A 15,913-nucleotide genomic window follows, 5' to 3' on the forward strand; every position below is an offset into this window, starting at 1 on the left:
GACGTTAGCTTAGTTCCAGAAAAATATCTTTAAGACAATTGCTTTATATGTGATTTGGAGATGGAATTAGCTTCTTCTTTTTTAAAAAAATACTTTTCTCCCTCTTTGTATTTGGTTTTAGTTAAGCATAATGAATGTTAGTATACTATCTCTAGATTACTTAATCATTTTTTGGCTATTGATTGAAAACTAAACTATTTTATTTATATGTTATCTGGTGAGCAGTATGAAGTTAGAAGGTTTTTTTTCATATTATATACTTAAACTTTTAACATAGGATATGTTAATTTATAAAAAGCAACAATTTTTTAAATTTAGAAGTTTTCTTTACATTGAATCTAATTGGCGTGAAATGATATGAATCAGCTTGAAATCCACACATCCCTTTAGTACATCCTTCTTTTTCTTTTTTGTTTCAAATTATTTGCATACTTAAAATAAGGTAGTCGTTTACTTAAGTCATTTATGTTTATTGTCAACTGTGAAATACTCGACTGGAAATCTGTGTACAATTTGTTCTATGTATTGTAAAAACATGCATTGTGTAACATTTTAGTGCTATTGAAGAGTGCTATCCTCATACCAGATTGGCTGCTGCAGTTGGATGTAGGTTTTTCATTTTTCTAGATAATCAGAAGAGTGGACATAATCATGCATTTTAAAAGTCTAATTTAGACTGAAATTCTAAGGTCTTTCAAAATCTGAGTAGATAAGTCATAAAGAAATGTAGATGATATTGAGTTTGTACATATTTTATTAAAATAAAAGTAGAGCAGAAATATAGGTAGACATTAACTTCACAAAACACCAGTAATAGGAACATTTGAAACTGTGTTGTGTTGAATAGTCACAATTTCTTAGCCTTAAATATCCTTTTTCTTAAATATTTGTTTTTCTATGATACCTAGCTGACAACTTTATTAATTTCTGAGGGGTGAAAAATCTTTAGTAAATATAATTTGGTTCTCTTGGAAAAAGAGGCTGTCAATCATATGACAATACTTAAATACATTATGCACAAGAACACACTTTGAGGGAAAAGATTCTTATTTCTCCTAGTCATTTCTCAGATGAGAAAAAAAGGTGCAATACACTTGTTAGAAAACACTAAAGAAGAAGACTTTCTTTTTTTTTTTTTTTTTCATTTTTGCTTAGTAGTTTCAGATTGAAAATTTAGCTCTTTTCTAGATTATACTGGATAATTTTTGTATTTTAAAAAATTATATAGTAGCACTTAGGTGTTTTTCCTTTGTTATAAATTTATAATCTAATAATGTTTAAAATCCAGGTTTTTGCTCTTTATTTATTTGGGCTTTTATTTTTAATTCAGTATCTAAAAATGATCCTTTGGATGAAACAGGATAAACAGTTCTTTGGAGAAAAACACTAGCAGGCTTATTTTTTCTAGGGAAGATTAAAATATGCACTTAAACTTTCTTCTGAAAATTTACTTGGCCTGGAAGAGTCAATTTTTAGAAATCTAGATACTGAGAAATGTGGCCTTCAGTTCTGTTATTGATACTTTGTCTTTACTGCTTCATCGAAAGGTAATTCTTAGCTGACACAATGAACTTCATTTTAGATTTATTTACCTTGGGTATATTTTATAACCCTTCAATTTTTTAATAAATCTGTCTCTTAATCCTGAAGATATAGCCTATGCTATATCTCTATCAGGATACCTCAGATATTTGAGTAAAATGAGTATGTATCTTTCCTTCCAAGAGATTGTATTATTATTTGACATTTTTAAGCTCCTATTTGTTTTGTTGTGAATAGTACTACATAAGAAATTTTTCTTTATCACCCACTTTTTATTTATTTATTTTTGTCTACCTTTTCAGATGATGTTGAAGGTAAAAGATTGCATTTAATATGCATAACGCTTTTAGACATAATTTCTGATAATACAAAAGGATACTATCAAGTAATGTTTCTTCTGGCTGGTAAAAAAAATCTTGAGATTTGTTTCACTATATAAGAATTCCTTAATTAAAGAGGAATATTTGATAATCTTATATTACTACTTATATTTCAATGCCTGCTAAATCTATTGTTCAGAACACAGAAAATATTCTAGTTCATATTTTAACATGCTTTAGCATAATTAAAGCTTTTGGTCTGGTAGGACAATCTATTTGAATTACTTTTTATGTTCCTGGGAAAAAATTTTGAGGCAGTTTATTTAAAAGTAAAAATAGTATTTGAATATCTATACATACATACAAAATTTATGTATATTCAGTAAGAACTGGAAGGTATTCCAGTTTGAAATACTTATATGTTGATATTGTCCCTTTAAAATAATGCATGCACAATAATATCTGTTTACTCACATTTTTTTGTATTAATTTATAAAACTCATCAATATTGTCTTTCTTTTTTTTTGAGATCCGTTTCAAGTTCTGTTTCCTTTTAACATTGATACTTCTTTTCCTCATAATTAAAGTAACCCAGTTTAATTTTGTTTTATCATTTTTCCTGAGGTCCCTAACTTTTTCAAATGAGGAAGAGAAAATCCTTACCTAAAGTAGGTTTAAAATGGTACATAACAAAGTTGCCTATACCTAACAAAAAACTAACAAAGAAACTAACTTATTAGGTGTGTCACACTACCTTTTGTGACATTCGAACCCCTTGTTTGAGAGCAGAAAATACTGAGCATTTATGCCTCGACTCTTGTGACAATGCTGTTTCCTTATTCAGTAGTACAGATCAGCATTATATTTGTACAGAGCTTTAAATTTTACAGTGCTTTTATGCCCATTATCTTATTTGATCCTCATAGCAGCCTGTGAGGTAGGTGATATTTTTCTCTTTTTTAAAAATGAGGTAATGAGAACCCAGAGATCAGGTAACTTATACAGTATGATCTAGTAAGTTGGATAGCAGAATTTTTTTTGATACATTTTGTTTTATATTCCAAAGATTTCTGATTTAATAAATTATGGCCATTTTTCTGACTAGATTCTTTATTAAATCTTATAATTTACATAACTAGTTCATAGGATGCAGACAGATGTTAAAAAATATGGATGTACTTTTTATTGTTGAATAGTATTTTGTTGTATGAATTTATAAAATTTGCTAATTCATTCCCCTGTTGGTAGTCATTTGGGTTTTTTGCAGTTTTTAGCTGGTAAACATAAAGCTTTTATGTACAAGTTTTTGTGTGTTTCATTTCTCTTGAATAAATACACAGGCTAAGTGATACAGTATGTGTATGTTTAACTCTATAAGAAACTACCAAACTGTTTCTCAAAGTAGTTGTACCATTTTACATTCCTATGGTGGTGTATGAGAATCCCAGTTCCTCTTCATACTCTTATACTTGATATGGTCAGTCTTAAAATTTTAGCTGTTCTAATAGATGTGAAATTGTATCTCATGGTAGTTTTTATTTGTATTTTCAAAACGAATAATTATATTGAACAATTTTTCATGCTATTATTTGCCATACATATTCCTTTCTTCTTTGAAGTGTTTATTCAAATCCTTTGTTAATTTTTTACTGAGTTGTCTTCTTATACTTGAGTTGTAAGAGTTCTGTGTGTTTTCCAGGTAAAAGTTCTTGTGATATATATTTCACAAATACTTTCTCCCAATCTGTGACTTACCTTTTTATTTTCATAACATTGTATTTTTTTAATATATATGTTTTGCTTTATTTTTGGAAGGGAGATAATTAGGTTTATTTATTTACTTATTTTAATGGAGATACTAGAAATTGAACCGAGGACCACTGAGCTGTACCCTCCTCTAACGTTGTATTTTGAAGAGCAAAATTTTGCATTTTGGTTGTCTAGTTTACCTTTTTTTTCTTATATAATTTGGGCCTTTTGTTTCCTATTTATGAAATCTTTGCCAGATCTAAAATCACTAACATTTTGTCCTATGTTTTCTTTTTAAAGTTTTATAGTTTTAACTCTATGACTAGGCCTGTGAGCAAATAGGTCTGTTTCTGGACTTATTATTCTGTTGGTCTTCTGTGTGTGTCATTTTGCCTACATGACACTGTCTTGATTACTGTAGCTTTATAAGTCTTGAAATTATGTAGTGTTAAGTCCTCTAACTTTGTTTCCTTTTCAAAATTATTTTGGATCTTTTTGGTCCTTTCAACTCCCATATCATTTTAGAATCAGTTTGTCAATTTCTACAAAGGGCTGACTGAGATCTTGATTGGGATTCTGTTAAATATACAGATTGATTTTGGAGAAGACAAACATTTTAGCAGTATTGTGCCTTCTAATACAAGAACATGGTATATATATTTATTTAAGTCTTCTTTCATTTCTCTCAGCACCATTTTTGAGTTTTCAAAGTATAAGTCATACAGGTTTTATCAGATTTATCCCTAAGTCTTTAATACTTTTTGATGCTGTTTTAAGTGGTGCTGTTTTAAAATTTTGATTTCTAATTGTTCATCACCAGTAAGTAAAGATGCAGTTAATTTTGTATATTGACCTTTTATCTTGCAACTTTGCTAAACTCACTTATTAGTTCTAATAGGATTTATTGTAGATTCCATAGGATTTTCTACATAGACAAACATGTCATCTGTAAATACAGTTTTACTTCTTTCCAATCTGTATGCCTGTGGCCCTGTGGCACTAACATCTCCAGTATGATGCCGACTAGAATTTGTGAAAGTGGATATTCTCGCCTCTTTCCTCATCTTAAGTGGAAAGCATTCAGCCTTTTACCATTAAGTGTAGAGTTGGCTGTAAGCTTTTTGTAGATGCCCTTTATCATCCAGTCTTGTGACTTTAAATCATTATTATGTTTATCACTCTAATGTATATGTCTAACCCAAACCTATCCACTGACAGCCAAGCTTGTTTTTAATTAACTGCCTACTTGATGAATATCTCCAAATTTTTATGTATCTCAAAATTTGATACATCCAAAACTAAATTTCTGGTTCTCTCTATACTCTGAACTTGTTTTTTTTTTGTTTGAGTAATGTAGTTTTAAGGTCCAGAAACAGTTAATTCTTTTACTGATACAAGAGATGATAAAAAGAAATATTTCTTAGGGTTTCTGAAGGAAAAACCTAGCATATTAATCAATATTGGAAAACATTTCTACTTGTGGTCTCTTCTCTTTTCTCTTTTCTCTATAAATAATTAGATGTGATTATCACTGTCACTGTTGGATTGCCTTGCTTTTCTTGTCAGTACTTGTCACTACTTGCTTTCTAAAGCATATTAGTATTACAGTGTCACATTTGAAAAAGAACTGTTTGAGGGGTAATAAATGTATTTGATCTTGACTGCCAACTCCATTGGTTTATAGTCACTGCCTGGAGCAACATGTGGAAAAGGATTAGCTGTGTCTGGTATGGGTGAGGGAATGAGGAGTAGTGTACTTGCCATCTCTAAATTGCATTTATAGTGTAGGCAGATTTTAAATGATAATTTACTTTTGCAATTGTTGCTTCAGTTTTTAGTGATCCTTTACATTTTTTTGATAAAATACATTGAAACAACAGATGGTTTAATCTAAAGACCTTTAAGTCTTAAGGACAAATATAAAATCTTTTAAAGAACAAGTGAAAAATTAATTGTCAAATTTAAAAATTCTGGTTTTATTGCCAAATAATTTTATAGGATATATATGTTAATTTTTTTTTAAAAAAGATACTGAAGGATCTGCAGATGATTGGTTTGATTTTATAATTAAATTATTTAACTCAGTAACAGTAAGAACTGTATGTTCAATAATGTTTGGGGGAGGAGATTTTGAGGTATAATTTACATATATTAATATTTATTCTTTGGGCAAAGGTATATAGTAGCGTAACGACTATCACATTTGAGATAGAATATTTCCATCACCCTAGTAAGTTCCCTTGTGCTCTAGAGTTTTAACCTAAAAAATGACCTTGAGAAAATGTGAAAAATCTAAATGTATTTTCTTTGAATAGCATATTTTAACATTTAAAAAATAAAAATTCATTTAAATGATATTGAAAGTTATTTTTAGGATATGTCTTTCCAGCAAAATTGTGATACTACTTCCGACATACAGTTCCAAGAAAATTATCATTTCTGCTTAGCTTCTGTAACAAAAAGGATACTTTAAAACAACAAAGCATCATATTCAAGTACCTTATCTTTGAATGTTACAGAAGAAAACTCCACAAGGCAGAATGAGGATTTGGGAAGCCAGTTTACAGAAATTTTCATTAAGCAGCAAGAAAATGTCACTCTCCTGTTATCTTTATTAGAGGTAATTAAAGAACCTTGCTATTTTTGTCATTTTATAAGCTTCTTTTGTTGCCTCTTTGGGTGTTACTGAGGAAGCAACATATATATATATACCTTTTTAAGGTTGTAAAATTTGTTGTATCATTGAAAGAGATTTACATGTTTGTTTTAAGAGCCTTATAGTGTGTTAAAATATTGATTACTTCTTATTTCCAGTTTTATAAAATACTGTTTTATCTAGTCAATAATAGTTTAATCAATTTGGTCAATTTATATTAACTCATTTCTTTTTATTGCTTTTTATTCTTAGTTTTTTAAAGTTCTCCAAACTCTTTTTTGTTTCTAGTTTTTTGTGCTACTGGTATTAGTTGAAAAAAAATGTTTTTCTTGAAAATGTGAGTTACAAATGTTAAATATTTTAAATTCTTATAGGAGTTTGATTTCCACGTCCGCTGGCCTGGTGTGAAGCTTCTTACTTCTCTTTTAAAACAGCTAGGGCCTCAAGTGCAGCAAATTATTTTAGTCAGTCCCATGGGTGAGTGACTCATCTTCCTTATATAATTTTGGATTTAAAGTGAGGATCGTTCCTAAAGAGGGTGACTGAAATGATGTGTTAATAAATTGTTTATAATTTGAATCACTGTTTGTAATTTTGATCTGCCAGTGTTTTTCACATAGTTATATGTTTCAGGTGTTTCAAGATTGATGGACTTACTAGCGGATTCCAGGGAAGTTATACGTAATGATGTAAGTTAAACTTGAAAAAAGTCTAAGAATATGCATTTTGTTTTCTCTCTTTGTAAATGAAATCTTTGTTGACCCTTATTCAGAGCCATAAAAAGTTAGACTTGGAATGTTGGGGTATTAGACAATCTTTTAGACCTTTTAAAGTCATATACAAGGCCACATTTTTTCTTTGTTTTCTGCCTATTCAGTATTTTGGCTTAGACAAATGATTTTGCTATTCAAACTTATGCATTCCACAAGTTTAGGATTTCTTTCATCCTTTTCTGAAGGGTTGTACTGACACCAAAGTCTCCCTCCAGAAAGAGTAGAGGAAACATCCCCATACATTGAACTGCATGACCTTAACAAAGTGTCACATTTGGAATCCTCGCTCTTATTCGATTGAATGCATATTTCAAAGGATTTTCCTTGTAATCTTTATTTAACTATAGAGCATGATTTGCTCTAGAGTTAATTTTCCATTCTGATTTATTTTAGTGTTTGCATATATATTTGAATATTTTGTATTGATACAATATTGTTTTGTTGCTTGAACATTTTTCTCTGTTATCTACAACTTGATCAAAACCTTAATACTCTTTACACAACAATTGGAAAAAATTTTTTTTTAATTAGAGCTAGGAGATTTTTTTTTCCTTAATGGAGATACTGGGGGTTAACTCAGGACCTCATGCACACCAAGCACACGTTCTACCACTGAGCTATATCCCTCACTCCCTGGAACTAGGAGATTTTATCAAGCTAATTCAGTCTCCACGTATACACTTAGAAGCCCAAGACTTACAGAAACTGAGTGACTTGTTTTGTTAGTGATGTCTTACTCATCTTTATATTTGTGGTACTTGGCCCTGTCCCTTTCTCATCTTAAGTGCTAGTAAACAACATTTGGATTGCCCTTAGCCTCACAACTGGTTCATGGCAAAGCAGAGATAAAACTGAAATGCTCTTGACTTAGGTCCACATGGACAGGTTGTTTTAGCTTTGTGTTTAAAATTTTGTAGTACATATATCAGTGCAGTATTGTAAGTGGAGAAATGATAATGTAACTCATGAGAAGGACATTTTTTATTCTTTTAAGAATTGTGTACCTATCTATTAGGAAGTTTGTGTGTCTTTTCTTAACTAAAATATTACTATATATCCTAAACCTGAATGTGTTATTTTACTCCTCTCTTGGCCCTCAGTTTAAATAAAACGGTACCACATAAACCATTTAAAAAGAGATTCTCTCCTTGGATTGTTATTAGTACCATCATTTTTTTTTTTCATTTATTTTCATTTTCCTATATAATTTGTGTGTATATATAACTGCATCAAGTTGGTTCTTAAATATACCATTTCCTTTAACTTTCTACTTTTTTTTTCTGCTTTTAACCTTTTCTCCTCAACTTTTATTAGAAACAGATAAAATGATTCTATTTTATGTTGGTTTTCATTAATTTTATGATTAGGGATTAAGTTATACTTTTGCTGTAGTGTTTAGATTTTGGAGTTTTACATGTCTTCAGCCATTTTGTCTTTGGTTTCAGTAAACCTATTCATTGAATTTCTTGTAGACATTTACTATCAAACATTATGCAATAAAACACACCAAAATCTAGCACAATTGACACTGTCAACCAGAGGAAACTAACTGTCACCTCTGGCAATTATTAGTAGCACTCTGTAACTGTCTCAAATAATAGACTGCTTTTTCCTCCCTCTTTTGTACCTTTTTCTTTATCCTTCTTTTAAAATTCTCTTTTCTTTTCCTTCTTTTTAATCTTTCTAATTGCATTGAATGACAGTCATCAACATTGGCTAACCTCCCTAGGAGCCTGTTGGTAAAGATTTTTAGCCCCCTTTTGTTTTATATTTGAAACATTGATTTTGAACTGGATTTAGAGAACCAGTTGGTCATTTACCATAGGTACACTGAACTATCATATTTATTTGTTACTTAGTGCTTAAAAATTAGCAATAAAAGTTGAGAAAACTGTCAGAAGTAATGACTAGCTCACTTCTAAGTGATAGACTGTAATTTCATTCTCTAATTTTTAGTTTTTTATAATGAAAAAGGTAAATACACACAAAAGTAGAGAATACAAACAAACTCACCCCTTAAATCCATTAATTTTCAAGATTTTGTTATATTTGCTTCACCTACCCCTCCCATCACCACTCCTTTATTTTTACTGGAGTATTTAAAAGCAGTCGAAACATCTGAGTAATTTCACCATTATACATACTTCAGTTCCCAGTTGTCTCATAAATGTCTTTTACAGTTGGTTCCTTCAAATCAGGACCCAGACGAAGTTCTCCCATTATATTTGATTGTTAATGTCTATTAACTATCTAAAGGGCTTGATTAGGTTCTGGTTCACCTCTTTGCTAGAGTGTTTCCTAGGTGATGCAGCCTACTTAATTTTACAACACATCAAGAAATGTAATATCTGGCTGTCCCACTTGTAGTGGTCAGTGGGTTTGATTCAGGTGGTGACAACCAGATCCCTATATTGTAAAGTTCTCTTTCCTCCATTAAATCTGATCATTCATTAGTGGTCATTGCCTGAATCTGTTATTTTGTTAAGGGTTTCAAAACAGTGATTTTATAATTCTGTCATTCTTCTACATTTATTCAGCTTTAATCTTCCACAGTGAAGAACTCTGCTTTATCAACCAGTATATTTTATTGCCCTGAAATGTAATTCATACATGAAAGAGAGGATAAATAGATCAATCTCATTAATTACCAGTTTTTAAAGTAAGGAATTGGTGCCCACTTGCTTTCAATGACTAATGAGTGTACTTTTCGTTCTTAATAGCATTTAGTGGATGTGTTTGATTGAAGAATGTACCTCTTAATAGTCGGGAAAAGAAACTGATAAGTGTTGAGAACCTAGGTTCTATAGAAGTTATGTCATCTCCTTTAATCCTCATAAAAACCATGACAAAAATACCATCCTTGTTTTACACGTGGGTGTACTAAGATTCCAAATTTATGTAATTTGCTTTAAGTTGCACTAGTAAGTACAACAACCCTTTTTAAAACCCACCGTATCTAACTCACAGCCTCAATGTTTGTTCCACTGTATTTCCTCCTTCCTTTGTTAACAGTTAATCTCAAATTAGCATTAGGTAGGAGAATTTGACATGTAAAAGTAAACACTTTTGCTTTCTCTCTCATCTTAATATTGAGACTGGATAGTCAGGAAAATTAGTAGGATAAGCCCAGTTAGGCCATAGGCATTTTTTGTCTTAACATGAATACTTATATGCCCAGTATTGACAGCCAGCAAAAATTTTGGAACTTTTGAACTACCTAGTTGCTATTCCTCTTCCTCCAAATAATAACCTGCTTTTTTTTATTAAATATTTACTGTCTCTTTGACCTAATGGTATTCTTGGGCTCTTCTGGGCTCGTAAAATACTTGTTTGATAGTAAAATAATCAGAAATTGTTAACAGTGAGTTTTTCTTGAATAATAAAGAGGTTGCAGAGTATATAGACTAAATCTAGCCCAACAGGAGCTGAGAAAAACTAAAAATCAGAAGCAAGAGACTATTGAGAATTGTCTTGTATTAGACATGCCATTCAGGAGGCTAGATTCTTTCTTTTTTTATTAACTTAGAGTCAAGTTTGGGGTATTTGCAGGCCAGATAATTATAAGAATATCTGAAATTTCTCTTCTAGAATGTGATGGTGTTTATTGATTTATATTAGTGAATTCACAGTTTCTTATTGTTACTGTTGTGAAGTATGTGCAGAGGCATTACTGAGACAGATATAATCATGTTCAGCTCTCTTAGACCACAATGAAAGCTGTGTAATGATTGATTGATGACTGTACAAGAATTGTCATACATTTATATTACACAGTGGAGAGAACTGAATTAGGAATTGGTGGACATGGATTTTAGCCAAGGCTCTGACCCTTTGAGATCTATGTAGCTTAGGGAGGCAAATTGCTTACTTTCTCTGTCCTTGTTTTCCCTCTCTATAAAGTGAAGAAGTTGCGCTTGTAAGATTCCTGCCACTGCTAAAACTCTGTGGTTTTTTAAGTAGTTTTTAAATGTCTTTTAAAAGTTGTACTCCACTTAACATTATCTTTCTTCTCCGTAAGGGCGTCTTACTGCTACAGGCACTAACAAGAAGCAATGGAGCAATCCAGAAAATTGTTGCTTTTGAAAATGCTTTTGAAAGATTACTGGACATTATTACAGAGGAGGGGAACAGTGATGGAGGTATAGTATGAAGAGATTGATTTGAAGAGATTCTTTCTGTTCTCATTGAATTGTTAACTTTTCAGGAATGCGATTGAAGGGAGAAAGAAGGACGTGTACTTTTTTGTTGGTTTGTTAAGTGTTGAGAGAGGCTTCCTTGGGGGATGACCTATGCTTTATATTCTTTCTTCCACTATGGTGTGTTGAGTATCTGTTTCTTTTTATTTATGTTTAATAGTTGGTAGACTTCCAGAGTCTAGGTTGATGTTTTTATCATTTCCAGAAAATCTCAGCTATATCATGTCAAATACTGCTCTGCCACATTTTCTCCTGTCTTTCTAAACTCAGGTTCAATTCTCTGTCTTCTGATTAGGCTCTCACTCTGTCACTTTCTTTTCTGCGTTTTCCATCTTTTTATCTTTCCAGGCATTCTTCTGGATTGTTTCTACTGACCTGCTCTCTGTTTCAACTCTTCTCTCTTTACCTGTGTTTGATTGGCTATTAAATGTGTCTATTGAGTTTTAAATTTTTCTTTTCTAGAAGTTCTGTTTTGTTCTTTGGCAAACTTGCTAGGTAATTTCTTATAACTTCCTTTTTTCTGCTTGTATTTTCAACTTACTTTTTATTTCTTTGAACTTAAGAAACAACTATTTCATAGTCTTTGTCTGATATTCCTAGTACTTTAAGTCTTTGTGGGTCTGGTAGTTGCTCTACTGGTTCTTAAGCATGGTATGTGGTTATCTTTGACTATGTTTTGTGTCACACTTAATAGAATTACTTACCGGAATTTGAATCCTGGAGAAGAATGTGTTTGTTTCTGCCAAGCCCTGGGGGTGCAGATTATCTGAGATCACCTTAATCCAAACTTAAGACTTAACATTTCCTGGACCACTCAGGCAATGCAAACCCAGGCTACAAAATTTATGAGAACTAGTTAACTTCTCATTATTCTCACCCTGAGGATATATATATCCCTTTGAGGTCCTGATTTATTAGGTGAAGAGTTTTCTGTTAGATTTCTTCTTTACCTTGTGTATACCCTTGGCTTTGATTTATTTTCCTTCTGTCCCATGAGAATGTCAAAATGAACGTTTTAGATTTATCAAGATCAAGAAATGTACTCCCAGCCAAAAGGTAGTTTTATACTTGTTTAGCTGTGTAGATACCCATTTTCTTGTCAGTTTTAGCCTGCTAAACTGTCACTTCTTCATTGCTCCTAGGCTTTTTTTTTTTTTTTTTTTTTTAATTCAGGGGTTTTAGTTGTTTTTAATGAGAAGTTGAACCAAAAATCTAGCATTAAGGTCAGAAGAGAGAATGAGTTTATTTGCATTCACTGAACTGAGGTTAGCAAGTAGTGTTGGATAGTTGACAGTTGACTTACTAATCTGGAGGGCAGGGCTGGGCTGGAAATAAAGATTTCTTTTTAATTGTTTTGTTTTGCTTTTTTTACTCACACTTTTTTTGTACAACATTAAAGAAAGTGGACTTCATTCTAAAAAATTCTGTGTCATGTTGTAAATACAACAGTTTACAATGTTGTGTCAATTTCTGGTGTGTGGAAATAAATATCTGAGAGTCTTTAGAATATAGATGAAACAAAATTAGATAAACAAGAGAGTTTAGGTGAGTCATTTAGAATAAGTGAAGAGTGAGGAGGGAAGTGCTGGGACAGAGCCTAAGGTATACAAATAGTTAAGAAATCTTAGAGGAAGAGGCATTAGTAAGAGAGACTGTGAGAAGATACAGGCTGAGAGGCAAGAGGAGAGCCACACTTTTTGAAGGATTAGGAGAGCAGGTACCAGTCTTAGAAGTCACTGAGCTATCAAGATAAGGACATGTATCTATAGGATAAGAATTGTATCTAAAGGATTTAGACTATGAACATCATTGATGACCTTGGGGAGAGCATTTATGTGTAGTGGTTGCCTCAGAATCCAGATTGAAGTATCAGAAGAGTGAATTACAAGAGGGAAAATTGAATAGTAGAGAAAACACATCAGGAATCTGATAAAGACAGGGGGCACAGAAGTGAACAGAAACTGGAGGTTGACAAAGAATGATTTTTCTCTTTGTAAATTTTTTATTGATATGAAATATTTCAAGCATACAGAAAACAATAGGAAATAGCATAACAAACCCTTGTGTACCTAACATCCAATTCTTTTAAATAAAGTATCCTTCTGAACATAATTTCACAACTTCTGTTTTTTATTCAGCATTATCTTTTTGAGATTTATCCATGTTGGTACATGTTGCTCTAGTTTATTCATTTTAAGCATGATATTTTATTCTGGGGTGTGAATATACTATAATCTGTTATTTTCTTGTTGAGTTGATAGGCTTTATACGTTTTTGCTAATATAAACTGTTAAAGTGACTAGTCTTTATGTATCTACTTGTGTATTAAGTTTCTCTACATTATATACCCAGAAATAGAATAATACTTTTTTCATCTTTACCAGGTATTGTCTGGTATGCTCTCTTGAATGGTTTTATCAGCCTATACTCCATCAACAATGTTTTCAAGTTCCTGTTTTTCACATCTTGTCAATTCTTGCTTGCCAGTTTGATGAGCAGGAGACGGTATCTCACTGACCTCATTTCACTTCTTAAATTAATGAGATTAAGCATATTTTCATGGATGAGGTCACTGTCTGTTTTTGTTTGCTTATCTTTCACCCTTCTGAATTACCTTCTTGCCCATTTTTGTGTAAGAACTTTTTTCCTTTTCTAGTTGATGACTGGGAGTTCTTTATATATTCTGGGTACTAATCATTTGTTGATTATACATATTTCAGTTATCTTCTTTTGGTTTCTTAGTCTGTTTCTAGTGTTTTTATTAAAGTTTAACATTTTAATATTATCACATGCTTTTTTTTTTAAATGGTTTATGCTTTTGTGTCTTATTTACAGAATCTTTCTCTACCTCAAGGGCATAGAGGGTTTCCATCACTTTCTTATATTAAAGGCTTTGAAAATTTGTCTTTTATATTAGTAGGGATTTTGCATTTGAATTATATTCTAAGATTTGTGATCAATTTTCCATATGTGTACAGGTCTGTTTCTAAGTTCTGTTCTGTTCCATTAGTTCACTTGTCTAGTTCTACACTAAAACCACACACTTTTAATTACTAAAGCATCATAGTAATCTATTAGAATATAGGAAAAAATTTCCTATCTTGGCCCTCTTCAGAATTGTCTTACACTTCTTTTCCTTTTGTTTTTCATTTGAATGAAACTTACTTGCTAGTCAAATTATCTGAAAAATTCCAGTTGGGATTTTAATTAGAAATATATTGAGTTAAAAAAAAAAAAAAGAAATATATTGAGTTTAAAAATTAAGGAGGATTGTCATTGACGTTTTCTACCCATGAACCCAGGCATATCTTTTAATCTATTAAGATCTTCTTTTATGTATTTCATTAATATTTTATAATTTTGAACACAGAGTTGTATACATTTTTTATTAGATTCATTTGTACGCATCTTACACTTTTTGTTACATATAAATGGGATCTCTTTCTATTTTCAAATTGATAACTACTTGATTTTTGTATAATGGTCTTATATCTAACCACCTTATTAAACCATTAGTTCTAATTGGACTTTGTGTTGATAATGTTATTTTCTACAAATAAGAATAATCTTTTTTCTTTCTTTAATTCTCATACCACTTTTCTTCTTTGTCTTATTGCACTGGTTAGAGTCCTTGTACAGTGTTGAATTTTTTTTCTTATTTATTTTAATGGAGGTACTGGGGGTTGAACCCAGGATCTCATGCATACTAAGCATGTACTCTATCACTGACCTATACCTGGACTCAGTGTTAAATAGTTTCTGACTTTAATGAGAATGTTTATGTTTCACATTTAAGTCTGATTTTTGCTAAGAGTTTTTATCATGAATGAGTCTTGCATTTTATAATCATTTTTTCTACATCTATGGAAATTATCAGATTATTCTCCCTTAATCTAAGAGGGCTTTTTCTTTAAAATGGAAGAGACTGTAACCAGTGTAAGCAAGCAGAGAGGGGGCAGAGGTTTGAAATGAGAGAAACAGAAGACAATCAGTCAGTGCTACATAATACCTGAAAAAGGAGGAAGAAACAGAATCCAGAGTAGAGGTAAGGATTGGCTTTTAAAATAGGAGAAGCGTATCTTCCATTATAACAGAGGATGACACAGTTGAAGATTCAGGTCCTTTTTTGGATTTGGTGATAGGGAGTTGAGTTGAAAGAGGAAGACGCAGTTGAGAATTATAGAGAAGACTGAAAATAGTCTTTTGGAGAATAGGAGATTTGTTGACTATTGTAATTAGGAAGATTCCCAGGCAAGGATAAAGGCCCCATTGAGGGTGTTCACCATGATTTTATAGCAGTGCAGACTACTTGATTATCTGTCCCCTTTTCCCCCCAATATTCAGCTACCCAATTACAGATGTAGGGGGTAAAAGGCCAGGCAGGCAGTTTTTGATGGGATTGTGCCTTTTCCACTGTCTATGGAAAGACAGACAAGAGAGGTTAGCAAATTATAAGGTGGAAGAAATGAAGATCTATATGTGCTAAAGCTAGATAAGGAAGGAAGTCAAGACAGAAGAGTTTTCTAAAAAGAAGACATTGATGGGTTAAAAGTCTCAGGGAAACTAGAACAGATATGTTGAGAATATTTGAGCTGGAAAGATAGGAGGTTTCAGTGCTAGAGTAAGAATTATCTCTGAAGATGAGGCCAAGGGACTGAGGGGTCCAGGTATTGGATG

The 15,913-nt window shown here is 31.7% G+C and overlaps 1 protein-coding gene across 2 annotated transcripts in view; it reads left to right on the forward strand.

Moving 5' to 3' along the window:
- Positions 1-15,913, forward strand: part of USO1 (USO1 vesicle transport factor) — a 67,141-nt gene that overhangs the window by 18,085 nt on the left and 33,143 nt on the right. For both annotated transcript variants that reach the window (XM_010969318.3, XM_010969319.3), the window contains exons 5-8: positions 6,131-6,231; positions 6,642-6,744; positions 6,901-6,956; positions 11,059-11,179. In XM_010969318.3, coding sequence (XP_010967620.2) covers positions 6,131-6,231; positions 6,642-6,744; positions 6,901-6,956; positions 11,059-11,179 — 381 coding nt within the window. The remainder of the gene's footprint in view (positions 1-6,130; positions 6,232-6,641; positions 6,745-6,900; positions 6,957-11,058; positions 11,180-15,913) is intronic.

This window comes from Camelus bactrianus, chromosome 2 (assembly GCF_048773025.1).
Source record: "Camelus bactrianus isolate YW-2024 breed Bactrian camel chromosome 2, ASM4877302v1, whole genome shotgun sequence".
Classification (NCBI taxonomy): domain Eukaryota; kingdom Metazoa; phylum Chordata; class Mammalia; order Artiodactyla; family Camelidae; genus Camelus; species Camelus bactrianus.